The sequence below is a fragment of the Oncorhynchus clarkii genome, chromosome 13, assembly GCF_045791955.1.
Source record: "Oncorhynchus clarkii lewisi isolate Uvic-CL-2024 chromosome 13, UVic_Ocla_1.0, whole genome shotgun sequence".
NCBI lineage: Eukaryota > Metazoa > Chordata > Actinopteri > Salmoniformes > Salmonidae > Oncorhynchus > Oncorhynchus clarkii.
Genome location: NC_092159.1, coordinates 2,952,048 through 2,978,697, shown reverse-complemented (window position 1 = coordinate 2,978,697; position 26,650 = coordinate 2,952,048). Strand labels below are relative to the sequence as shown.

The following is a 26,650-nucleotide window of genomic DNA, read 5'->3' as shown; positions in this document are numbered from 1 at the left end:
GTCATCCCTACTTCCTCTGATCTGGAGGACTCACTAAACAGAGAACATCCCTGGTCGTCCCTACTGCCTCTGATCTGGAGGACTCACTAAACAGAGAACATCCCTGGTCATCCCTACTGCCTCTGATCTGGAGGACTCACTAAACAGAGAACATCCCTGGTCGTCCCTACTGCCTCTGATCTGGAGGACTCACTAAACAGAGAACATCCCTGGTCATCCCTACTGCATCTGATCTGGAGGACTCACTAAATAGAAAACATCCCTGGTCATCTACTGCCTCTGATCTGAAGGACTCACTAAACAGAGAACATCCCTGGTCATCTACTGCCTCTGATCTGGAGGACTCACTAAACAGAGAAAATCCCTGGTCATCCCTACTGCCTCTGATCTGGAGGACTCACTAAACAGAGAACATCCCTGGTCATCTACTGCCTCTGATCTGGAGGACTCACTAAACAGAGAACATCCCTGGTCATCCCTACTGCCTCTGATCTGGAGGACTCACTAAACAGAGAACATCCCTGGTCATCCCTACTTCCTCTGATCTGGAGGACTCACTAAACAGAGAACATCCCTGGTCGTCCCTACTGCCTCTGATCTGGAGGACTCACTAAACAGAGAACATCCCTGGTCATCCCTACTGCCTCTGATCTGGAGGACTCACTAAACAGAGAACATCCCTGGTCGTCCCTACTGCCTCTGATCTGGAGGACTCACTAAACAGAGAACATCCCTGGTCATCCCTACTGCATCTGATCTGGAGGACTCACTAAATAGAAAACATCCCTGGTCATCTACTGCCTCTGATCTGAAGGACTCACTAAACAGAGAACATCCCTGGTCATCTACTGCCTCTGATCTGGAGGACTCACTAAACAGAGAAAATCCCTGGTCATCCCTACTGCCTCTGATCTGGAGGACTCACTAAACAGAGAACATCCCTGGTCATCTACTGCCTCTGATCTGGAGGACTCACTAAACAGAGAACATCCCTGGTCATCCCTACTGCCTCTGATCTGGAGGACTCACTAAAAAGAGAACATCCCTGGTCATCCCTACTGCCTCTGATCTGGATGACTCACTAAACAGAGAACATCCCTGGTTATCCCTACTGCCTCTGATCCGGAGGACTCACTGAACAGAGAACATCCCTGGTCATCCCTACTGCCTCTGATCTGGAGGACTCACTAAACAGAGAACATCCCTGGTCATCCCTACTGCCTCTGATCTGGAGAAATCACTAAACAGAGAACATCCCTGGTCGTCCCTACTGCCTCTGATCTGGAGGACTCACTGAACAGAGAACATCCCTGGTCGTCCCTACTGCCTCTGATCTGGAGGACTCACTAAACAGAGAACATCCCTGGTCATCCCTACTGCCTCTGATCTGGAGGACTCACTAAACAGAGAACATCCCTGGTCGTCCCTACTGCCTCTGATCTGGAGGACTCACTAAACAGAGAACATCCCTGGTCATCCCTACTGCCTCTGATCTGGAGGACTCACTAAACAGAGAACATCCCTGGTCGTCCCTACTGCCTCTGATCTGGAGGACTCACTAAACAGAGAACATCCCTGGTCATCCCTACTGCATCTGATCTGGAGGACTCACTAAAAAGAAAACATCCCTGGTCATCTACTGCCTCTGATCTGGAGGACTCACAAAACAGAGAACATCCCTGGTCATCTACTGCCTCTGATCTGGAGGACTCACTAAACAGAGAAAATCCCTGGTCATCCCTACTGCCTCTGATCTGGAGGACTCACTAAACAGAGAACATCCCTGGTCATCCTTACTGCCTCTGATCTGGAGGACTCACTAAATAGGGAACATCCCTGGTCGTCCCTACTGCCTCTGATCTGGTGGACTCACTAAACAGAGAACATCCCTGGTCGTCCCTACTGCCTCTGATCTGGAGGACTCACTAAACAGAGAACATCCCTGGTCATCCCTACTGCCTCTGATCTGGAGGACTCACTAAACAGAGAACATCCCTGGTCATCCTCTACTGTCTCTGATCTGGAGGACTCACTAAACAGAGAACGTCCCTGGTCGTCCCTACTGCCTCTGATCTGGAGGATTCACTAAACAGAGAACATCAATGGTCATCCCTACCGCCTCTGATCTGGAGGACTCACTAAACAGAGAACATCCCTGGTCGTCTCTACTGCCTCTGATCTGGAGGACTCACTAAACAGAGAACATCCCTGGTCGTCCCTACTGCCTCTGATCTGGAGGACTCACTAAACAGAGAACATCCCTGGTCGTCCCTACTGCCTCTGATCTGGAGGACTCACTAAAAAGAGAACATCCCTGGTCATCCCTACTGCCTCTGATCTGGAGGACTCACTAAACAGAGAACATCCCTGTTCGTCCCTACTGCCTCTGATCTGGAGGACTCACTAAACAGAGAACATCCCTGGTCGTCCCTACTGCCTCTGATCTGGAGGACTCACTAAACAGAGAACATCCCTGGTCGTCCCTACTGCCTCTGATCTGGAGGACTCACTAAACAGAGAACATCCCTGGTCATCCCCACTGCCTCTGATCTGGAGGACTCACTAAACAGAGAACATCCCTGGTCATCCCTACTGCCTCTGATCTGGAGGACTCACTAAACAGAGAACATCCCTGGTCATCCCTACTGCCTCTGATCTGGAGGACTCACTAAACAGAGAACATCCCTGGTCATCTACTGCCTCTGATCTGGAGGACTCACTAAACAGAGAACATCCCTGGTCGTCCCTACTGCCTCTGATCTGGAGGACTCACTAAACAGAGAACATCCCTGGTCATCCCTAATGCCTCTGATCTGGAGGACTCACTAAACAGAGAACATCCCTGGTCATCCCTACTGCCTCTGATCTGGAGGACTCACTAAACAGAGAACATCCCTGGTCATCCCTACTGCCTCTGATCTGGAGAACTCACTAAACAGAGAACATCCCTGGTCATCCCTACTGCCTCTGATCTGGAGAACTCACTAAACAGAGAACATCCCTGGTCATCCCTACTGCCTCTGATCTGGAGGACTCACTAAACAGAGAACATCCCTGGTCATCCCTACTGCCTCTGATCTGGAGGACTCACTAAACAAAGAACATGCCTGGTCATCCCTACTGCCTCTGATCTGGAGGACTCACTAAACAGAGAACATCCCTGGTCATCCCTACTGCCTCTGATCTGGAGAACTCACTAAACAGAGAACATCCCTGGTCGTCCCTACTGCCTCTGATCTGGAGGAATCACTGAACAGAGAACATCCCTGGTCGTCCCTACTGCCTCTGATCTGGAGGACTCACTAAACAGAGAACGTCCCTGGTCGTCTCTACTGCCTCTGATCTGGAGGACTCACTAAACAGAGAACATCCCTGGTCGTCCCTAGTGCCTCTGATCTGGAGGACTCACTAAACAGAGAACATCCCTGGTGGTCCCTACTGCCTCTGATCTGGAGGACTCACTAAACAAAGAACATCCCTGGTCATCCCTACTGCCTCTGATCTGGAGGACTCACTAAACAGAGAACATCCCTGGTCGTCCCTACTGCCTCTGATCTGGAGGACTCACTAAACAGAGAACATCCCTGGTCGTCCCTACTGCCTCTGATCTGGAGGACTCACTAAACAGAGAACATCCCTGGTCGTCCCTACTGCCTCTGATCTGGAGGACTCACTAAACAGAGAACATCCCTGGTCATCCCTACTGCCTCTGATCTGGAGGACTCACTAAACAGAGAACATCCCTGGTCGTCCCTACTGCCTCTGATCTGGAGGACTCACTAAACAGAGAACATCCCTGGTCATCCCTACTGCCTCTGATCTGGAGGACTCACTAAACAGAGAACATCCCTGGTCATCTACTGCCTCTGATCTGGAGGACTCACTAAACAGAGAACATCCCTGGTCGTCCCTACTGCCTCTGATCTGGAGGACTCACTAAACAGAGAACATCCCTGGTCATCCCTACTGCCTCTGATCTGGAGAACTCACTAAACAGAGAACATCCCTGGTCATCCCTAGTGCCTCTGATCTGGAGAACTCACTAAACAGAGAACATCCCTGGTCGTCCCTACTGCCTCTGATCTGGAGGACTCAATGAACAGAGAACATCCCTGGTCGTCCCTACTGCCTCTGATCTGGAGGACTCACTAAACAGAGAACATCCCTGGTCATCCCTACTGCCTCTGATCTGGAGGACTCACTAAACAGAGAACATCCCTGGTCGTCCCTACTGCCTCTGATCTGGAGGACTCACTAAACAGAGAACATCCCTGGTCATCCCTACTGCCTCTGATCTGGAGGACTCACTAAACAGAGAACATCCCTGGTCGTCCCTACTGCCTCTGATCTGGAGGACTCACTAAACAGAGAGCATCCCTGGTCATCCCTACTGCCTCTGATCTGGAGGACTCACTAAACAGAGAACATCCCTGGTCGTCTCTACTGCCTCTGATCTGGAGGACTCACTAAACAGAGAACATCCCTGGTCGTCCCTACTGCCTCTGATCTGGAGGACTCACTAAACAGAGAACATCCCTGGTCGTCCCTACTGCCTCTGATCTGGAGGACTCACTAAACAGAGAACATCCCTGGTCATCCCTACTGCCTCTGATCTGGAGGACTCACTAAAAAGAGAACATCCCTGGTCGTCCCTACTGCCTCTGATCTGGAGGACTCACTAAACAGAGAACATCCCTGGTCGTCCCTACTGCCTCTGATCTGGAGGACTCACTAAACAGAGAACATCCCTGGTCGTCCCTACTGCCTCTGATCTGGAGGACTCACTAAACAGAGAACATCCCTGGTCATCCCTACTGCCTCTGATCTGGAGGACTCACTAAACAGAGAACATCCCTGGTCATCTACTGCCTCTGATCTGAGCTCTACTAAACAGAGAACATCCCTGGTCATTCCTACTGCCTCTGATCTGGTGGACTCACTAAACAGAGAACATCCCTGGTCATCTCTACTGCCTCTGATCTGGAGGACTCACTAAACAGAGAACATCCCTGGTCATCCCTACTGCCTCTGATCTGGAGGACTCACTAAACAGAGAACATCCCTGGTCATCCCTACTGCCTCTGATCTGGAGGACTCACTAAACAGAGAACATCCCTGGTCATCCCTACTGCCTCTGATCTGGAGGACTCACTAAACAGAGAACATCCCTGGTTATCCCTACTGCCTCTGATCCGGAGGACTCACTGAACAGAGAACATCCCTGGTCATCCCTACTGCCTCTGATCTGGAGGACTCACTAAACAGAGAACATCCCTGGTCATCCCTACTGCCTCTGATCTGGAGAACTCACTAAACAGAGAACATCCCTGGTCGTCCCTACTGCCTCTGATCTGGAGGACTCACTGAACAGAGAACATCCCTGGTCATCCCTACTGCCTCTGATCTGGAGGACTCACTAAACAGAGAACATCCCTGGTCATCTACTGCCTCTGATCTGAGCTCTACTAAACAGAGAACATCCCTGGTCATTCCTACTGCCTCTGATCTGGAGGACTCACTAAACAGAGAACATCCCTGGTCATCCCTACTGCCTCTGATCTGGAGAACTCACTAAACAGAGAACATCCCTGGTCATCCCTACTGCCTCTGATCTGGAGGACTCACTAAACAGAGAACATCCCTGGTCATCCCTACTGCCTCTGATCTGGAGGACTCACTAAACAGAGAACATCCCTGGTCATCCCTACTGCCTCTGATCTGGAGGACTCACTAAACAGAGAACATCCCTGGTTATCCCTACTGCCTCTGATCCGGAGGACTCACTAAACAGAGAACATCCCTGGTCATCCCTACTGCCTCTGATCTGGAGAACTCACTAAACAGAGAACATCCCTGGTCATCCCTACTGCCTCTGATCTGGAGAACTCACTAAACAGAGAACATCCCTGGTCATCCCTACTGCCTCTGATCTGGAGGACTCACTAAACAGAGAACATCCCTGGTCATCCCTACTGCCTCTGATCTGGAGGACTCACTAAACAGAGAACATCCCTGGTCATCCCTACTGCCTCTGATCTGGAGGACTCACTAAACAGAGAACATCCCTGGTTATCCCTACTGCCTCTGATCCGGAGGACTCACTGAACAGAGAACATCCCTGGTCATCCCTACTGCCTCTGATCTGGAGGACTCACTAAACAGAGAACATCCCTGGTCATCCCTACTGCCTCTGATCTGGAGAACTCACTAAACAGAGAACATCCCTGGTCGTCCCTACTGCCTCTGATCTGGAGGACTCACTGAACAGAGAACATCCCTGGTCGTCCCTACTGCCTCTGATCTGGAGGACTCACTAAACAGAGAACATCCCTGGTCATCCCTACTTCCTCTGATCTGGAGGACTCACTAAACAGAGAACATCCCTGGTCGTCCCTACTGCCTCTGATCTGGAGGACTCACTAAACAGAGAACATCCCTGGTCATCCCTACTGCCTCTGATCTGGAGGACTCACTAAACAGAGAACATCCCTGGTCGTCCCTACTGCCTCTGATCTGGAGGACTCACTAAACAGAGAACATCCCTGGTCATCCCTACTGCATCTGATCTGGAGGACTCACTAAATAGAAAACATCCCTGGTCATCTACTGCCTCTGATCTGAAGGACTCACTAAACAGAGAACATCCCTGGTCATCTACTGCCTCTGATCTGGAGGACTCACTAAACAGAGAAAATCCCTGGTCATCCCTACTGCCTCTGATCTGGAGGACTCACTAAACAGAGAACATCCCTGGTCATCTACTGCCTCTGATCTGGAGGACTCACTAAACAGAGAACATCCCTGGTCATCCCTACTGCCTCTGATCTGGAGGACTCACTAAAAAGAGAACATCCCTGGTCATCCCTACTGCCTCTGATCTGGTGGACTCACTAAACAGAGAACATCCCTGGTCGTCCCTACTGCCTTTGATCTGGTGGACTCACTAAACAGAGAACATCCCTGGTCATCCCTACTGCCTCTGATCTGGAGGACTCACTAAACAGAGAACATCCCTGGTCATCCCTACTGCCTCTGATCTGGAGGACTCACTAAACAGAGAACATCCCTGGTTATCCCTACTGCCTCTGATCCGGAGGACTCACTAAACAGAGAACATCCCTGGTCATCCCTACTGCCTCTGATCTGGAGAACTCACTAAACAGAGAACATCCCTGGTCATCCCTACTGCCTCTGATCTGGAGAACTCACTAAACAGAGAACATCCCTGGTCATCCCTACTGCCTCTGATCTGGAGGACTCACTAAACAGAGAACATCCCTGGTCATCCCTACTGCCTCTGATCTGGAGGACTCACTAAACAGAGAACATCCCTGGTCATCCCTACTGCCTCTGATCTGGAGAACTCACTAAACAGAGAACATCCCTGGTCGTCCCTACTGCCTCTGATCTGGAGGACTCACTGAACAGAGAACATCCCTGGTCGTCCCTACTGCCTCTGATCTGGAGGACTCACTAAACAGAGAACATCCCTGGTCATCCCTACTTCCTCTGATCTGGAGGACTCACTAAACAGAGAACATCCCTGGTCGTCCCTACTGCCTCTGATCTGGAGGACTCACTAAACAGAGAACATCCCTGGTCATCCCTACTGCCTCTGATCTGGAGGACTCACTAAACAGAGAACATCCCTGGTCGTCCCTACTGCCTCTGATCTGGAGGACTCACTAAACAGAGAACATCCCTGGTCATCCCTACTGCATCTGATCTGGAGGACTCACTAAATAGAAAACATCCCTGGTCATCTACTGCCTCTGATCTGAAGGACTCACTAAACAGAGAACATCCCTGGTCATCTACTGCCTCTGATCTGGAGGACTCACTAAACAGAGAAAATCCCTGGTCATCCCTACTGCCTCTGATCTGGAGGACTCACTAAACAGAGAACATCCCTGGTCATCTACTGCCTCTGATCTGGAGGACTCACTAAACAGAGAACATCCCTGGTCATCCCTACTGCCTCTGATCTGGAGGACTCACTAAAAAGAGAACATCCCTGGTCATCCCTACTGCCTCTGATCTGGTGGACTCACTAAAAAGAGAACATCCCTGGTCATCCCTACTGCCTCTGATCTGGTGGACTCACTAAACAGAGAACATCCCTGGTCGTCCCTACTGCCTTTGATCTGGTGGACTCACTAAACAGAGAACATCCCTGGTCGTCCCTACTGCCTCTGATCTGGAGGACTCACTAAACAGGGAACATCCCTGGTCGTCCCTACTGCCTCTGATCTGGTGGACTCACTAAACAGAGAACATCCCTGGTCGTCCCTACTGCCTCTGATCTGGAGGACTCACTAAACAGAGAACATCCCTGGTCATCCCTACTGCCTCTGATCTGGAGGACTCACTAAACAGAGAACATCCCTGGTCATCCCTACTGCCTCTGATCTGGAGGTCTCACTAAAAAGAGAACATCCCTGGTCATCCCTACTGCCTCTGATCTGGAGGACTCACTAAACAGAGAACATCCCTGGTCATCCCTACTGCCTCTGATCTGGAGGTCTCACTAAAAAGAGAACATCCCTGGTCGTCCCTACTGCCTCTGATCTGGAGGACTCACTAAACAGAGAACATCCCTGGTCGTCCCTACTGCCGCTGATCTGGAGGACTCACTAAACAGAGAACATCCCTGGTCATCCCTACTGCCTCTGATCTGGAGGACTCACTAAACAGAGAACATCCCTGGTCATCTACTGCCTCTGATCTGGAGGACTCACTAAACAGAGAACATCCCTGGTCGTCCCTACTGCCTCTGATCTGGAGGACTCACTAAACAGAGAACATCCCTGGTCGTCCCTACTGCCTCTGATCTGGAGGACTCACTAAACAGAGAACATCCCTGGTCATCCCTACTGCCTCTGATCTGGAGGACTCACTAAACAGAGAACATCCCTGGTCATCCCTACTGCCTCTGATCTGGAGGACTCACTAAACAGAGAACATCCCTGGTCATCTACTGCCTCTGATCTGGAGGACTCACTAAACAGAGAAAATCCCTGGTCATCCCTACTGCCTCTGATCTGGAGGACTCACTAAACAGAGAACATCCCTGGTCATCCCTACTGCCTCTGATCTGGAGGACTCACTAAACAGAGAACATCCCTGGTCATCCCTACTGCCTCTGATCTGGTGGACTCACTAAACAGAGAACATCCCTGGTCGTCCCTACTGCCTCTGATCTGGTGGACTCACTAAACAGAGAACATCCCTGGTCGTCCCTACTGCCTCTGATCTGGAGGACTCACTAAACAGGGAACATCCCTGGTCGTCCCTACTGCCTCTGATCTGGTGGACTCACTAAACAGAGAACATCCCTGGTCGTCCCTACTGCCTCTGATCTGGAGGACTCACTAAACAGAGAACATCCCTGGTCATCCCTACTGCCTCTGATCTGGAGGACTCACTAAACAGAGAACATCCCTGGTCATCCCTACTGCCTCTGATCTGGAGGACTCACTAAACAGAGAACATCCCTGGTCATCCCTACTGCCTCTGATCTGGAGGTCTCACTAAAAAGAGAACATCCCTGGTCATCCCTACTGCCTCTGATCTGGAGGTCTCACTAAACAGAGAACATCCCTGGTCATCCCTACTGCCTCTGATCTGGAGGACTCACTAAAAAGAGAACATCCCTGGTCGTCCCTACTGCCTCTGATCTGGAGGACTCACTAAACAGAGAACATCCCTGGTCATCCCTACTGCCTCTGATCTGGAGGTCTCACTAAACAGAGAACATCCCTGGTCATCCCTACTGCCTCTGATCTGGAGGACTCACTAAACAGAGAACATCCCTGGTCATCCCTACTGCCTCTGATCTGGAGGCCTCACTAAACAGAGAACATCCCTGGTCATCCCTACTGCCTCTGATCTGGAGGACTCACTAAACAGAGAACATCCCTGGTCGTCCCTACTGCCTCTGATCTGGAGGACTCACTAAACAGAGAACATCCCTGGTCGTCCCTACTGCCTCTGATCTGGAGGACTCACTAAACAGAGAACATCCCTGGTCGTCCCTACTGCCTCTGATCTGGAGGACTCACTAAACAGAGAACATCCCTGGTCATCCCTACTGCCTCTGATCTGGAGGACTCACTAAACAGAGAACATCCCTGGTCATCCCTACTGCCTCTGATCTGGAGGTCTCACTAAAAAGAGAACATCCCTGGTCATCCCTACTGCCTCTGATCTGGAGGTCTCACTAAACAGAGAACATCCCTGGTCATCCCTACTGCCTCTGATCTGGAGGACTCACTAAACAGAGAACATCCCTGGTCATCTACTGCCTCTGATCTGGAGGACTCACTAAACAGAGAACATCCCTGGTCGTCCCTACTGCCTCTGATCTGGAGGACTCACTAAACAGAGAACATCCCTGGTCGTCCCTACTGCCTCTGATCTGGAGGACTCACTAAACAGAGAACATCCCTGGTCATCCCTACTGCCTCTGATCTGGAGGACTCACTAAACAGAGAACATCCCTGGTCATCCCTACTGCCTCTGATCTGGAGGACTCACTAAACAGAGAACATCCCTGGTCATCTACTGCCTCTGATCTGGAGGACTCACTAAACAGAGAAAATCCCTGGTCATCCCTACTGCCTCTGATCTGGAGGACTCACTAAACAGAGAACATCCCTGGTCATCCCTACTGCCTCTGATCTGGAGGACTCACTAAACAGAGAACATCCCTGGTCATCCCTACTGCCTCTGATCTGGTGGACTCACTAAACAGAGAACATCCCTGGTCGTCCCTACTGCCTCTGATCTGGTGGACTCACTAAACAGAGAACATCCCTGGTCGTCCCTACTGCCTCTGATCTGGAGGACTCACTAAACAGGGAACATCCCTGGTCGTCCCTACTGCCTCTGATCTGGTGGACTCACTAAACAGAGAACATCCCTGGTCGTCCCTACTGCCTCTGATCTGGAGGACTCACTAAACAGAGAACATCCCTGGTCATCCCTACTGCCTCTGATCTGGAGGACTCACTAAACAGAGAACATCCCTGGTCATCCCTACTGCCTCTGATCTGGAGGACTCACTAAACAGAGAACATCCCTGGTCATCCCTACTGCCTCTGATCTGGAGGTCTCACTAAAAAGAGAACATCCCTGGTCATCCCTACTGCCTCTGATCTGGAGGTCTCACTAAACAGAGAACATCCCTGGTCATCCCTACTGCCTCTGATCTGGAGGACTCACTAAAAAGAGAACATCCCTGGTCGTCCCTACTGCCTCTGATCTGGAGGACTCACTAAACAGAGAACATCCCTGGTCATCCCTACTGCCTCTGATCTGGAGGTCTCACTAAACAGAGAACATCCCTGGTCATCCCTACTGCCTCTGATCTGGAGGACTCACTAAACAGAGAACATCCCTGGTCATCCCTACTGCCTCTGATCTGGAGGCCTCACTAAACAGAGAACATCCCTGGTCATCCCTACTGCCTCTGATCTGGAGGACTCACTAAACAGAGAACATCCCTGGTCGTCCCTACTGCCTCTGATCTGGAGGACTCACTAAACAGAGAACATCCCTGGTCGTCCCTACTGCCTCTGATCTGGAGGACTCACTAAACAGAGAACATCCCTGGTCGTCCCTACTGCCTCTGATCTGGAGGACTCACTAAACAGAGAACATCCCTGGTCATCCCTACTGCCTCTGATCTGGAGGACTCACTAAACAGAGAACATCCCTGGTCATCCCTACTGCCTCTGATCTGGAGGTCTCACTAAAAAGAGAACATCCCTGGTCATCCCTACTGCCTCTGATCTGGAGGTCTCACTAAACAGAGAACATCCCTGGTCATCCCTACTGCCTCTGATCTGGAGGACTCACTAAAAAGAGAACATCCCTGGTCGTCCCTACTGCCTCTGATCTGGAGGACTCACTAAACAGAGAACATCCCTGGTCATCCCTACTGCCTCTGATCTGGAGGACTCACTAAACAGAGAACATCCCTGGTCATCCCTACTGCCTCTGATCTGGAGGACTCACTAAACAGAGAACATCCCTGGTCATCCCTACTGCCTCTGATCTGGAGGTCTCACTAAACAGAGAACATCCCTGGTCATCCCTACTGCCTCTGATCTGGAGGACTCACTAAACAGAGAACATCCCTGGTCATCCCTACTGCCTCTGATCTGGAGGCCTCACTAAACAGAGAACATCCCTGGTCATCCCTACTGCCTCTGATCTGGAGGACTCACTAAACAGAGAACATCCCTGGTCGTACCTACTGCCTCTGATCTGGAGGACTCACTAAACAGAGAACATCCCTGGTCGTCCCTACTGCCTCTGATCTGGAGGACTCACTAAACAGAGAACATCCCTGGTCGTCCCTACTGCCTCTGATCTGGAGGACTCACTAAACAGAGAACATCCCTGGTCGTCCCTACTGCCTCTGATCTGGAGGACTCACTAAACAGAGAACATCCCTGGTCATCCCTACTGCCTCTGATCTGGAGGACTCACTAAACAGAGAACATCCCTGGTCGTCCCTACTGCCTCTGATCTGGAGGACTCACTAAACAGAGAACATCCCTGGTCATCCCTACTGCATCTGATCTGGAGGACTCACTAAATAGAAAACATCCCTGGTCATCTACTGCCTCTGATCTGAAGGACTCACTAAACAGAGAACATCCCTGGTCATCTACTGCCTCTGATCTGGAGGACTCACTAAACAGAGAAAATCCCTGGTCATCCCTACTGCCTCTGATCTGGAGGACTCACTAAACAGAGAACATCCCTGGTCATCTACTGCCTCTGATCTGGAGGACTTACTAAACAGAGAACATCCCTGGTCATCCCTACTGCCTCTGATCTGGAGGACTCACTAAACAGAGAACATCCCTGGTCATCCCTACTGCCTCTGATCTGGTGGACTCACTAAAAAGAGAACATCCCTGGTCATCCCTACTGCCTCTGATCTGGTGGACTCACTAAACAGAGAACATCCCTGGTCGTCCCTACTGCCTTTGATCTGGTGGACTCACTAAACAGAGAACATCCCTGGTCGTCCCTACTGCCTCTGATCTGGAGGACTCACTAAACAGGGAACATCCCTGGTCGTCCCTACTGCCTCTGATCTGGTGGACTCACTAAACAGAGAACATCCCTGGTCGTCCCTACTGCCTCTGATCTGGAGGACTCACTAAACAGAGAACATCCCTGGTCATCCCTACTGCCTCTGATCTGGAGGACTCACTAAACAGAGAACATCCCTGGTCATCCCTACTGCCTCTGATCTGGAGGTCTCACTAAAAAGAGAACATCCCTGGTCATCCCTACTGCCTCTGATCTGGAGGACTCACTAAACAGAGAACATCCCTGGTCATCCCTACTGCCTCTGATCTGGAGGTCTCACTAAAAAGAGAACATCCCTGGTCGTCCCTACTGCCTCTGATCTGGAGGACTCACTAAACAGAGAACATCCCTGGTCGTCCCTACTGCCGCTGATCTGGAGGACTCACTAAACAGAGAACATCCCTGGTCATCCCTACTGCCTCTGATCTGGAGGACTCACTAAACAGAGAACATCCCTGGTCATCTACTGCCTCTGATCTGGAGGACTCACTAAACAGAGAACATCCCTGGTCGTCCCTACTGCCTCTGATCTGGAGGACTCACTAAACAGAGAACATCCCTGGTCGTCCCTACTGCCTCTGATCTGGAGGACTCACTAAACAGAGAACATCCCTGGTCATCCCTACTGCCTCTGATCTGGAGGACTCACTAAACAGAGAACATCCCTGGTCATCCCTACTGCCTCTGATCTGGAGGACTCACTAAACAGAGAACATCCCTGGTCATCTACTGCCTCTGATCTGGAGGACTCACTAAACAGAGAAAATCCCTGGTCATCCCTACTGCCTCTGATCTGGAGGACTCACTAAACAGAGAACATCCCTGGTCATCCCTACTGCCTCTGATCTGGAGGACTCACTAAACAGAGAACATCCCTGGTCATCCCTACTGCCTCTGATCTGGTGGACTCACTAAACAGAGAACATCCCTGGTCGTCCCTACTGCCTCTGATCTGGTGGACTCACTAAACAGAGAACATCCCTGGTCGTCCCTACTGCCTCTGATCTGGAGGACTCACTAAACAGGGAACATCCCTGGTCGTCCCTACTGCCTCTGATCTGGTGGACTCACTAAACAGAGAACATCCCTGGTCCTCCCTACTGCCTCTGATCTGGAGGACTCACTAAACAGAGAACATCCCTGGTCATCCCTACTGCCTCTGATCTGGAGGACTCACTAAACAGAGAACATCCCTGGTCATCCCTACTGCCTCTGATCTGGAGGACTCACTAAACAGAGAACATCCCTGGTCATCCCTACTGCCTCTGATCTGGAGGTCTCACTAAAAAGAGAACATCCCTGGTCATCCCTACTGCCTCTGATCTGGAGGTCTCACTAAACAGAGAACATCCCTGGTCATCCCTACTGCCTCTGATCTGGAGGACTCACTAAAAAGAGAACATCCCTGGTCGTCCCTACTGCCTCTGATCTGGAGGACTCACTAAACAGAGAACATCCCTGGTCATCCCTACTGCCTCTGATCTGGAGGTCTCACTAAACAGAGAACATCCCTGGTCATCCCTACTGCCTCTGATCTGGAGGACTCACTAAACAGAGAACATCCCTGGTCATCCCTACTGCCTCTGATCTGGAGGCCTCACTAAACAGAGAACATCCCTGGTCATCCCTACTGCCTCTGATCTGGAGGACTCACTAAACAGAGAACATCCCTGGTCGTCCCTACTGCCTCTGATCTGGAGGACTCACTAAACAGAGAACATCCCTGGTCGTCCCTACTGCCTCTGATCTGGAGGACTCACTAAACAGAGAACATCCCTGGTCGTCCCTACTGCCTCTGATCTGGAGGACTCACTAAACAGAGAACATCCCTGGTCATCCCTACTGCCTCTGATCTGGAGGACTCACTAAACAGAGAACATCCCTGGTCATCCCTACTGCCTCTGATCTGGAGGTCTCACTAAAAAGAGAACATCCCTGGTCATCCCTACTGCCTCTGATCTGGAGGTCTCACTAAACAGAGAACATCCCTGGTCATCCCTACTGCCTCTGATCTGGAGGACTCACTAAAAAGAGAACATCCCTGGTCGTCCCTACTGCCTCTGATCTGGAGGACTCACTAAACAGAGAACATCCCTGGTCATCCCTACTGCCTCTGATCTGGAGGACTCACTAAACAGAGAACATCCCTGGTCATCCCTACTGCCTCTGATCTGGAGGACTCACTAAACAGAGAACATCCCTGGTCATCCCTACTGCCTCTGATCTGGAGGTCTCACTAAACAGAGAACATCCCTGGTCATCCCTACTGCCTCTGATCTGGAGGACTCACTAAACAGAGAACATCCCTGGTCATCCCTACTGCCTCTGATCTGGAGGCCTCACTAAACAGAGAACATCCCTGGTCATCCCTACTGCCTCTGATCTGGAGGACTCACTAAACAGAGAACATCCCTGGTCGTACCTACTGCCTCTGATCTGGAGGACTCACTAAACAGAGAACATCCCTGGTCGTCCCTACTGCCTCTGATCTGGAGGACTCACTAAACAGAGAACATCCCTGGTCGTCCCTACTGCCTCTGATCTGGAGGACTCACTAAACAGAGAACATCCCTGGTCGTCCCTACTGCCTCTGATCTGGAGGACTCACTAAACAGAGAACATCCCTGGTCATCCCTACTGCCTCTGATCTGGAGGCCTCCCTAAACAGAGAAAAGCGGATAAACGTGGATGAACATGGTATTGCCTTCACTGATTGCACATAAAGGAAGATAGTTCCTACATAATACTTCCTTTGTTATCCAACTGATCTTGTGTCCTTTCTGTCATCCTGTGAACCCCGTTCATTGCTGCTCGCAGCTATAATTATTTGTCTTCAACCACTTCTTCTCCTCCCCTCCCCCTCCTTTCCTCTCCCTCCCATCTCCTCTAGGGGCACCGCTGTAAAAAAATATATATATATATTCTCAATCAACCAATCGTACCTGGGTGTGGCTGTCTGACTCCAGAGAGCTCTCCAGGTGCTTCAAGATCTCCATGGTGATGGAACACCCGCTTCCTGGACTTGTATCCATGGTTACGTCCAATTCTACCTCTTCCTTATTGGGTGGAACAGTGAGGCCATTCCCCTGGGTTGTAGTTGGCTGGTGGAAGGTTAGGAGGCGGGCCAGGAGTTGATTTGCGGCCGAGGCGACGAATAGGCTGGGGTCAGTCTGTAGCTGGAGGAGGGGTTTGGTCAGGCCTGAGGAGATACAATCAAATACATTTGCTTCGTAAACAACAGGTGTAGACTAACAGTGAAATGCTTTCTTACAGGCCCTTCCCAACAATGAGGAGAGAAAGACAATAGAGAAATAATAGATAAACACAACACGTAATAATAAATACACAACGATAACATGACTGTTTACACAGAGTACCAGTACTGAGTTGATGTGTAGGGGTACGGGGTAGTTGATGTGTAGGGGTACTAGGTAATAACATGACTGTTTACACAGAGTACCAGTACTGAGTTGATGTGTAGGGGTACTAGGTAATAACATGGCTGTATAGAGTACCAGTACTGAGTTGATGTGTAGGGGTACTAGGTAATAACATGGCTGTATACACAGAGTACCAGTACTGAGTTGATGTGTAGGGGTACTAGGTAATAACATGGCTGTATACACAGAGTACCAGTACTGAGTTGATGTGTAGGGGTACTAGGTAATAACATGGCTGTATAGAGTACCAGTACTGAGTTGATGTGTAGGGGTACTAGGTAATAACATGGCTGTATAGAGTACCAGTACTGAGTTGATGTGTAGGGGTACTAGGTAATAACATGGCTGTATACACAGAGTACCAGTACTGAGTTGATGTGTAGGGATACTAGGTAATAACATGGCTGTATACACAGAGTACCAGTACTGAGTTGATGTGTAGGGGTACTAGGTAATAACATGGCTGTATACACAGAGTACCAGTACTGAGTTGATGTGTAGGGGTACTAGGTAATAACATGGCTGTATACACAGAGTACCAGTACTGAGTTGATGTGTAGGGATACTAGGTAATAACATGGCTGTATACACAGAGTACCAGTACTGAGTTGATGTGTAGGGATACTAGGTAATAACATGGCTGTATACACAGAGTACCAGTACTGAGTTGATGTGTAGGGGTACTAGGTAATAACATGGCTGTATACACAGAGTACCAGTACTGAGTTGATGTGTAGGGGTACTAGGTAATAACATGGCTGTATAGAGTACCAGTACTGAGTTGATGTGTAGGGGTACTGGGTAATAACATGGCTGTATACACAGAGTACCAGTACTGAGTTGATGTGTAGGGATACTAGGTAATAACATGGCTGTATACACAGAGTACCAGTACTGAGTTGATGTGTAGGGGTACTAGGTAATAACATGGCTGTATACACAGAGTACCAGTACTGAGTTGATGTGTAGGGGTACTAGGTAATAACATGGCTGTATACACAGAGTACCAGTACTGAGTTGATGTGTAGGGATACTAGGTAATAACATGGCTGTATACACAGAGTACCAGTACTGAGTTGATGTGTAGGGATACTAGGTAATAACATGGCTGTATACACAGAGTACCAGTACTGAGTTGATGTGTAGGGGTACTAGGTAATAACATGGCTGTATACACAGAGTACCAGTACTGAGTTGATGTGTAGGGGTACTAGGTAATAACATGGCTGTATACACAGAGTACCAGTACTGAGTTGATGTGTAGGGGTACTAGGTAATAACATGGCTGTATACACAGAGTACCAGTACTGAGTTGATGTGTAGGGGTACTAGGTAATAACATGGCTGTATACACAGAGTACCAGTACTGAGTTGATGTGTAGGGGTACTAGGTAATAACATGGCTGTATACACAGAGTACCAGTACTGAGTTGATGTGTAGGGGTACTAGGTAATAACATGGCTGTATACACAGAGTACCAGTACTGAGTTGATGTGTAGGGGTACTAGGTAATAACATGGCTGTATACACAGAGTACCAGTACTGAGTTGATGTGTAGGGGTACTAGGTAATAACATGGCTGTATACACAGAGTACCAGTACTGAGTTGATGTGTAGGGGTACTAGGTAATAACATGGCTGTATACACAGAGTACCAGTACTGAGTTGATGTGTAGGGGTACTAGGTAATAACATGGCTGTATACACAGAGTACCAGTACTGAGTTGATGTGTAGGGGTACTAGGTAATAACATGGCTGTATACACAGAGTACCAGTACTGAGTTGATGTGTAGGGGTACTAGGTAATAACATGGCTGTATACACAGAGTACCAGTACTGAGTTGATGTGTAGGGTTACTAGGTAGTTGATGTGTACTAGGTAGTTGATGTGTAGGGGTACTAGGTAGTTGATGTGTAGGGGTACCAGGTAGTTGATGTGTAGGGGGTACCAGGTAGTTGATGTGTAGGGGTACCAGGTAGTTGATGTGTAGGGGTACCAGGTAGTTGATGTGTAGGGGTACTAGGTAGTTGATGTGTAGGGGTACCAGGTAGTTGATGTGTAGGGGTACCAGGTAGTTGATGTGTAGGGGTACCAGGTAGTTGATGTGTACCAGGTAGTTGATGTGTAGGGGTACCAGGTAGTTGATGTGTACCAGGTAGTTGATGTGTAGGGGTACCAGGTAGTTGATGTGTACCAGGTAGTTGATGTGTAGGGGTACCAGGTAGTTGATGTGTAGGGGTACCAGGTAGTTGATGTGTAGGGGTACCAGGTAGTTGATGTGTACCAGGTAGTTGATGTGTACCAGGTAGTTGATGTGTAGGGGTACGAGGTAGTTGATGTGTAGGGGTACCAGGTAGTTGATGTGTAGGGGTACCAGGTAGTTGATGTGTAGGGGTACCAGGTAGTTGATGTGTACCAGGTAGTTGATGTGTAGGGGTACCAGGTAGTTGATGTGTAGGGGTACCAGGCAGTTGATGTGTAGGGGTACCAGGTAGTTGATGTGTAGGGGTACCAGGTAGTTGATGTGTAGGGGTACTAGGTAGTTGATGTGTAGGGGTACCAGGTAGTTGATGTGTAGGGGTACCAGGTAGTTGATGTGTAGGGGTACCAGGTAGTTGATGTGTAGGGGTACCAGGTAGTTGATGTGTAGGGGTACCAGGTAGTTGATGTGTAGGGGTACTAGGTAGTTGATGTGTACCAGGTAGTTGATGTGTAGGGGTACCAGGTAGTTGATGTGTAGGGGTACTAGGTAGTTGATGTGTAGGGGTACCAGGTAGTTGATGTGTAGGGGTACCAGGTAGTTGATGTGTAGGGGTACCAGGTAGTTGATGTGTAGGGGTACCAGGTAGTTGATGTGTACGAGGTAGTTGATGTGTAGGGGTACCAGGTAGTTGATGTGTAGGGGTACCAGGTAGTTGATGTGTACCAGGTAGTTGATGTGTAGGGGTACCAGTACTGAGTTGATGTGTAGGGGTACCAGGTAGTTGATGTGTAGGGGTACTAGGTAGTTGATGTGTAGGGGTACTAGGTAGTTGATGTGTAGGGGTACCAGGTAGTTGATGTGTAGGGGTACCAGGTAGTTGATGTGTAGGGGTACCAGGTAGTTGATGTGTAGGGGTACGAGGTAGTTGATGTGTAGGGGTACCAGGTAGTTGATGTGTAGGGGTACCAGGTAGTTGATGTGTAGGGGTACCAGGTAGTTGATGTGTAGGGGTACCAGGTAGTTGATGTGTAGGGGTACCAGGTAGTTGATGTGTAGGGGTACCAGGTAGTTGATGTGTAGGGGTACTAGGTAGTTGATGTGTAGGGGTACCAGGTAGTTGATGTGTAGGGGTACCAGGTAGTTGATGTGTACGAGGTAGTTGATGTGTAGGGGTACCAGGTAGTTGATGTGTACTAGGTAGTTGATGTGTAGGGGTACTAGGTAGTTGATGTGTAGGGGTACCAGGTAGTTGATGTGTAGGGGTACCAGGTAGTTGATGTGTAGGGGTACTAGGTAGTTGATGTGTAGGGGTACTAGGTAGTTGATGTGTAGGGGTACTAGGTAGTTGATGTGTACCAGGTAGTTGATGTGTAGGGGTACCAGGTAGTTGATGTGTAGGGGTACCAGGTAGTTGATGTGTACCAGGTAGTTGATGTGTACCAGGTAGTTGATGTGTAGGGGTACGAGGTAGTTGATGTGTAGGGGTACCAGGTAGTTGATGTGTAGGGGTACCAGGTAGTTGATGTGTAGGGGTACCAGGTAGTTGATGTGTACCAGGTAGTTGATGTGTAGGGGTACCAGGTAGTTGATGTGTAGGGGTACCAGGTAGTTGATGTGTAGGGGTACCAGGTAGTTGATGTGTAGGGGTACCAGGTAGTTGATGTGTAGGGGTACCAGTAGTTGATGTGTAGGGGTACTAGTTGATGTGTAGGGGTACTAGGTAGTTGATGTGTAGGGGTACCAGGTAGTTGATGTGTAGGGGTACCAGGTAGTTGATGTGTAGGGGTACCAGGTAGTTGATGTGTAGGGGTACCAGGTAGTTGATGTGTAGGGGTACTAGGTAGTTGATGTGTACCAGGTAGTTGATGTGTAGGGGTACCAGGTAGTTGATGTGTAGGGGTACCAGGTAGTTGATGTGTAGGGGTACCAGGTAGTTGATGTGTAGGGGTACTAGGTAGTTGATGTGTAGGGGTACCAGGTAGTTGATGTGTAGGGGTACCAGGTAGTTGATGTGTAGGGGTACCAGGTAGTTGATGTGTAGGGGTACCAGGTAGTTGATGTGTACGAGGTAGTTGATGTGTAGGGGTACCAGGTAGTTGATGTGTAGGGGTACCAGGTAGTTGATGTGTAGGGGTACCAGGTAGTTGATGTGTACAGGTAGTTGATGTGTAGGGGTACCAGTACTGAGTTGATGTGTAGGGGTACCAGGTAGTTGATGTGTAGGGGTACCAGGTAGTTGATGTGTAGGGGTACCAGGTAGTTGATGTGTAGGGGTACCAGGTAGTTGATGTGTAGGGGTACCAGGTAGTTGATGTGTAGGGGTACCAGGTAGTTGATGTGTAGGGGTACCAGGTAGTTGATGTGTAGGGGTACCAGGTAGTTGATGTGTACTAGGTAGTTGATGTGTAGGGGTACCAGGTAGTTGATGTGTAGGGGTACTAGGTAGTTGATGTGTAGGGGTACCAGGTAGTTGATGTGTAGGTAGTTGATGTGTACCAGGTAGTTGATGTGTAGGGGTACCAGGTAGTTGATGTGTAGGGGTACTAGGTAGTTGATGTGTAGGGGTACCAGGTAGTTGATGTGTAGGGGTACTAGGTAGTTGATGTGTAGGGGTACCAGGTAGTTGATGTGTACAAGGTAGTTGATGTGTAGGGGTACCAGGTAGTTGATGTGTACTAGGTAGTTGATGTGTAGGGGTACTAGGTAGTTGATGTGTACCAGGTAGTTGATGTGTAGGGGTACCAGGTAGTTGATGTGTAGGGGTACCAGGTAGTTGATGTGTAGGGGTACCAGGTAGTTGATGTGTAGGGGTACCAGGTAGTTGATGTGTACCAGGTAGTTGATGTGTAGGGGTACCAGGTAGTTGATGTGTAGAGGTACCAGGTAGTTGATGTGTAGGGGTACTAGGTAGTTGATGTGTAGGGGTACCAGGTAGTTGATGTGTACCAGGTAGTTGATGTGTAGGGGTACCAGGTAGTTGATGTGTAGGGGTACTAGGTAGTTGATGTGTAGGGGTACCAGGTAGTTGATGTGTAGGGGTACCAGGTAGTTGATGTGTAGGGGTACCAGGTAGTTGATGTGTAGGGGTACCAGGTAGTTGATGTGTAGGGGTACTAGGTAGTTGATGTGTAGGGGTACTAGGTAGTTGATGTGTAGGGGTACCAGGTAGTTGATGTGTATGGGTACTAGGTAGTTGATGTGTAGGGGTACCAGGTAGTTGATGTGTACCAGGCAGTTGATGTGTAGGGGTACCAGGTAGTTGATGTGTAGGGGTACTAGGTAGTTGATGTGTAGGGGTACCAGGTAGTTGATGTGTACCAGGTAGTTGATGTGTAGGGGTACCAGGTAGTTGATGTGTACCAGGTAGTTGATGTGTACCAGGTAGTTGATGTGTAGGGGTACGAGGTAGTTGATGTGTAGGGGTACCAGGTAGTTGATGTGTACCAGGTAGTTGATGTGTAGGGGTACGAGGTAGTTGATGTGTAGGGGTACTAGGTAGTTGATGTGTACCAGGTAGTTGATGTGTAGGGGTACCAGGTAGTTGATGTGTAGGGGTACCAGGTAGTTGATGTGTAGGGGTACCAGGTAGTTGATGTGTAGGGGTACTAGGTAGTTGATGTGTAGGGGTACCAGGTAGTTGATGTGTAGGGGTACCAGGTAGTTGATGTGTACCAGGTAGTTGATGTGTAGGGGTACTAGGTAGTTGATGTGTAGGGGTACCAGGTAGTTGATGTGTAGGGGTACCAGGTAGTTGATGTGTAGGGGTACTAGGTAGTTGATGTGTAGGGGTACCAGGTAGTTGATGTGTAGGGGTACCAGGTAGTTGATGTGTAGGGGTACTAGGTAGTTGATGTGTAGGGGTACCAGGTAGTTGATGTGTAGAGGTACCAGGTAGTTGATGTGTAGAGGTACTAGGTAGTTGATGTGTACCAGATAGTTGATGTGTAGGGGTACTAGGTAGTTGATGTGTACCAGGTAGTTGATGTGTAGGGGTACTAGGTAGTTGATGTGTAGGGGTACCAGGTAGTTGATGTGTACCAGGTAGTTGATGTGTAGGGGTACCAGGTAGTTGATGTGTAGAGGTACTAGGTAGTTGATGTGTACCAGGTAGTTGATGTGTAGGGGTACTAGGTAGTTGATGTGTACCAGGTAGTTGATGTGTAGGGGTACTAGGTAGTTGATGTGTACCAGGTAGTTGATGTGTAGGGGTACCAGGTAGTTGATGTGTAGGGGTACTAGGTAGTTGATGTGTAGGGGTACTAGGTAGTTGATGTGTAGGGGTACCAGGTAGTTGATGTGTAGGGGTACTAGGTAGTTGATGTGTACGAGGTAGTTGATGTGTAGGGGTACCAGGTAGTTGATGTGTAGGGGTACCAGGTAGTTGATGTGTAGGGGTACCAGGTAGTTGATGTGTAGGGGTACCAGGTAGTTGATGTGTAGGGGTACCAGGTAGTTGATGTGTAGGGGTACCAGGTAGTTGATGTGTACCAGGTAGTTGATGTGTAGGGGTACCAGGTAGTTGATGTGTAGGGGTACTAGGTAGTTGATGTGTAGGGGTACTAGGTAGTTGATGTGTAGGGGTACCAGGTAGTTGATGTGTAGGGGTACTAGGTAGTTGATGTGTAGGGGTACCAGGTAGTTGATGTGTAGAGGTACCAGGTAGTTGATGTGTAGAGGTACTAGGTAGTTGATGTGTACCAGGTAGTTGATGTGTAGGGGTACCAGGTAGTTGATGTGTTGAGGTACCAGGTAGTTGATGTGTAGGGGTACCAGGTAGTTGATGTGTAGGGGTACCAGGTAGTTGATGTGTAGGGGTACCAGGTAGTTGATGTGTAGGGGTACCAGGTAGTTGATGTGTAGGGGTACTAGGTAATAATATATATATATATATATACTTAGCTGTTCTATGGTCTGAGGCGTTTAGATTCAGAGATGTAACGTTGCTCGTACGAACAATGAAATTCGCCTTAAGGCCCGGTTTCCCAAAAGCATCTCAATCGCCCTTCACACTGCCCTTTCTCACCTTGACAAGAGGAACACCTATGTGGGAATGCTGTTCATTAACTACTGCTCAGCGTTCAACACCATAGTGCTCTCCAAGCTCATCACTAAGCTAAGGACTCTGGGACTGAACACCTCCCTCTGCAACTGGATCCTGGACTTCCTGACGGGGGGGGCCAGGACTTCCTGACGGGACGCCCCCCCCCAGGTGTTAAGGGTAGGTAACAACTCTTCCGCCACGCTGACCCTGAGCACGGGGGACAGGGGTGCATGCTTAGTCCCCGCCTGTACTCCCTGTTCACCCATGACTCCCAACACCATCATTAAGTTTGTAGACGATGCGACAGTGCTGATCACCGATGACGATGAGACAGCCTATAGGGAGGTCAGAGACCTGGCGGTGTGGTGCCAAGGCAACAACCTCTCTCTCAACATCAGCAAGACAAAGGAGCTGATCGTGGACTACAGGGAACTGAGAGCCGAGCACGCCCCCGTTCACATCGAGGGGGCTGTAGAGGGTCGAGAGCTTCAAGTTCCTCGGCGTCCACGATCAGCTCCTTTGTCTTGCTGATGTTGAGAGAGAGGTTAAATGCCTTGGCACCACACCGCCACATCACTAAGGATCTATCATGGTCCACACACACCTACACAGCCGTGAAGAGAGCAAGACAACGCTTCTTCCCCCTCGGGAGACTGAACAGATTTGGCCATCAGATCCTCAAAGTTCTACAGCTGCACCATTGAGAGCATCGTGACTGGCTGAATCACCGCCTGGTATGTTATGTTACTATGGCAACTGCTCAGCATCCGACCGCAAGGCGCTACAGAGGGTAGTGAGTACAGCCCAGTGGTCAGACTCCAGCCTCCGTCATAGACGGACAGTCAGCTATGCGTATTCTACTATTCTAATTGTCAACAGTAGGTGTATTCTAATATTCTAATTGTCAACAGTATGTGTATTCTAATATTCTAATTGTCAACAGTAGGTGTATTCTACTATTCTAATTGTCAACAGTATGTGTATTCTACTATTCTAATTGTCAACAGTAGGTGTATTCTACTATTCTAATTGTCAACAGTAGGTGTATTCTACTATTCTAATTGTCAACAGTATGTGTATTCTACTATTCTAATTGTCAACAGTAGGTGTATTCTACTATTCTAATTGTCAACAGTATGTGTATTCTACTATTCTAATTGTCAACAGTAGGTGTATTCTACTATTCTAATTGTCAACAGTATGCAGATTCTACTATTCTAATTGTCAACAGTAGGCGTATTCTACTATTCTAATTGTCAACAGTATGCAGATTCTACTATTCTAATTGTCAACAGTATGCAGATTCTACTATTCTAATTGTCAACAGTATGCAGATTCTACTATTCTAATTGTCAACAGTAGGTGTATTCTACTATTCTAATTGTCAACAGTATGCAGATTCTACTATTCTAATTGTCAACAGTATGCAGATTCTACTATTCTAATTGTCAACAGTAGGTGTATTCTACTATTCTAATTGTCAACAGTATGCAGATTCTACTATTCTAATTGTCAACAGTATGCAGATTCTACTATTCTAATTGTCAACAGTATGCAGATTCTACTATTCTAATTGTCAACAGTATGTGTATTCTACTATTCTAATTGTCAACAGTATGTTGAGACCCCGACTGAGGTCACTCTGACATGTCGAGACCTACCATTAACATAGACAGGTTGGTTGTTTAGCAACAAAACCGACGGATGCCCAACTATGGGGAAACAGACAGGGTTGGCTTAGATTATTGATAGCATGAAAACAATATTTAATCTCCAATGTTAATTGAAAACATAAAGTTGCACAATGAGAACTTGTCTCAAATACATTGTTACAGTTGTTGGTTAGCTAGCTAGCAAATTTATTGTTTTGCCATATTAGCAAAACACAAAAAAATAACCCACACCTGAGAACAAGATCAAACGAACTGAAATGAGCCACTTCAGATTCCCCACATGACAGCTCCTTGTCATTGGTGCCATTCGACCATCCAGAACAACACATGGCATTCTGACTCTTTGAAGAGCGCCTCGTTTTTCGAGACGTTGTCAGCTAACCCGTGGACAGAAACCCATACTTTAAGAAAGACTGCTACCGTATCCTACTACCTGTATACTACCGTAGTAACCCGTGGACAGAAACCCATACTTTAAGAAAGACTGCTACCGTATCCTACTACCTGTATACTACCGTAGTAACCCGTGGACAGAAACCCATACTTTAAGAAAGACTGCTACCGTATCCTACTACCTGTATACTACCGTAGTAACCCGTGGACAGAAACCCATACTTTAAGAAAGACTGCTACCGTATCCTACTACCTGTATACTACCGTAGTAACCCGTGGACAGAAACCCATACTTTAAGAAAGACTGCTACCGTATCCTACTACCTGTATACTACCGTAGTAACCCGTGGACAGAAACCCATACTTTAAGAAAGACTGCTACCGTATCCTACTACCTGTATACTACCGTAGTAACCCGTGGACAGAAACCCATACTTTAAGAAAGACTGCTACCGTATCCTACTACCTGTATACTACCGTAGTAACCCGTGGACAGAAATCCATAGAAAGGCTGCTCTAGATAGTATACTACCGTAGTACTACTGTTGATAGAAACCCATAGAAAGGCTGCTCTAGATAGTATACTACCGTAGTAACCTGTTGATAGAAACCCATAGAAAGACTGCTCTAGATAGTATACTACTATAGTACTACTGTTGATAGAAACCCATAGAAAGGCTGCTCTAGATAGTATACTACTATAGTACTACTGTTGATAGAAACCCATAGAAAGGCTGCTCTAGATAGTATACTACTATAGTACTACTGTTGATAGAAACCCATAGAA

General features: G+C 48.6%; 1 protein-coding gene across 1 annotated transcript in view; it reads right to left on the bottom strand.

Moving 5' to 3' along the window:
• The window catches only part of LOC139424283 (BRCA1-associated ATM activator 1-like), a 52,397-nt gene that overhangs the window by 20,240 nt on the left and 5,507 nt on the right, over nt 1-26,650 (bottom strand). The window contains exon 5 of the mRNA XM_071175978.1: nt 16,053-16,309. Coding sequence (XP_071032079.1) covers nt 16,053-16,309 — 257 coding nt within the window. The remainder of the gene's footprint in view (nt 1-16,052; nt 16,310-26,650) is intronic.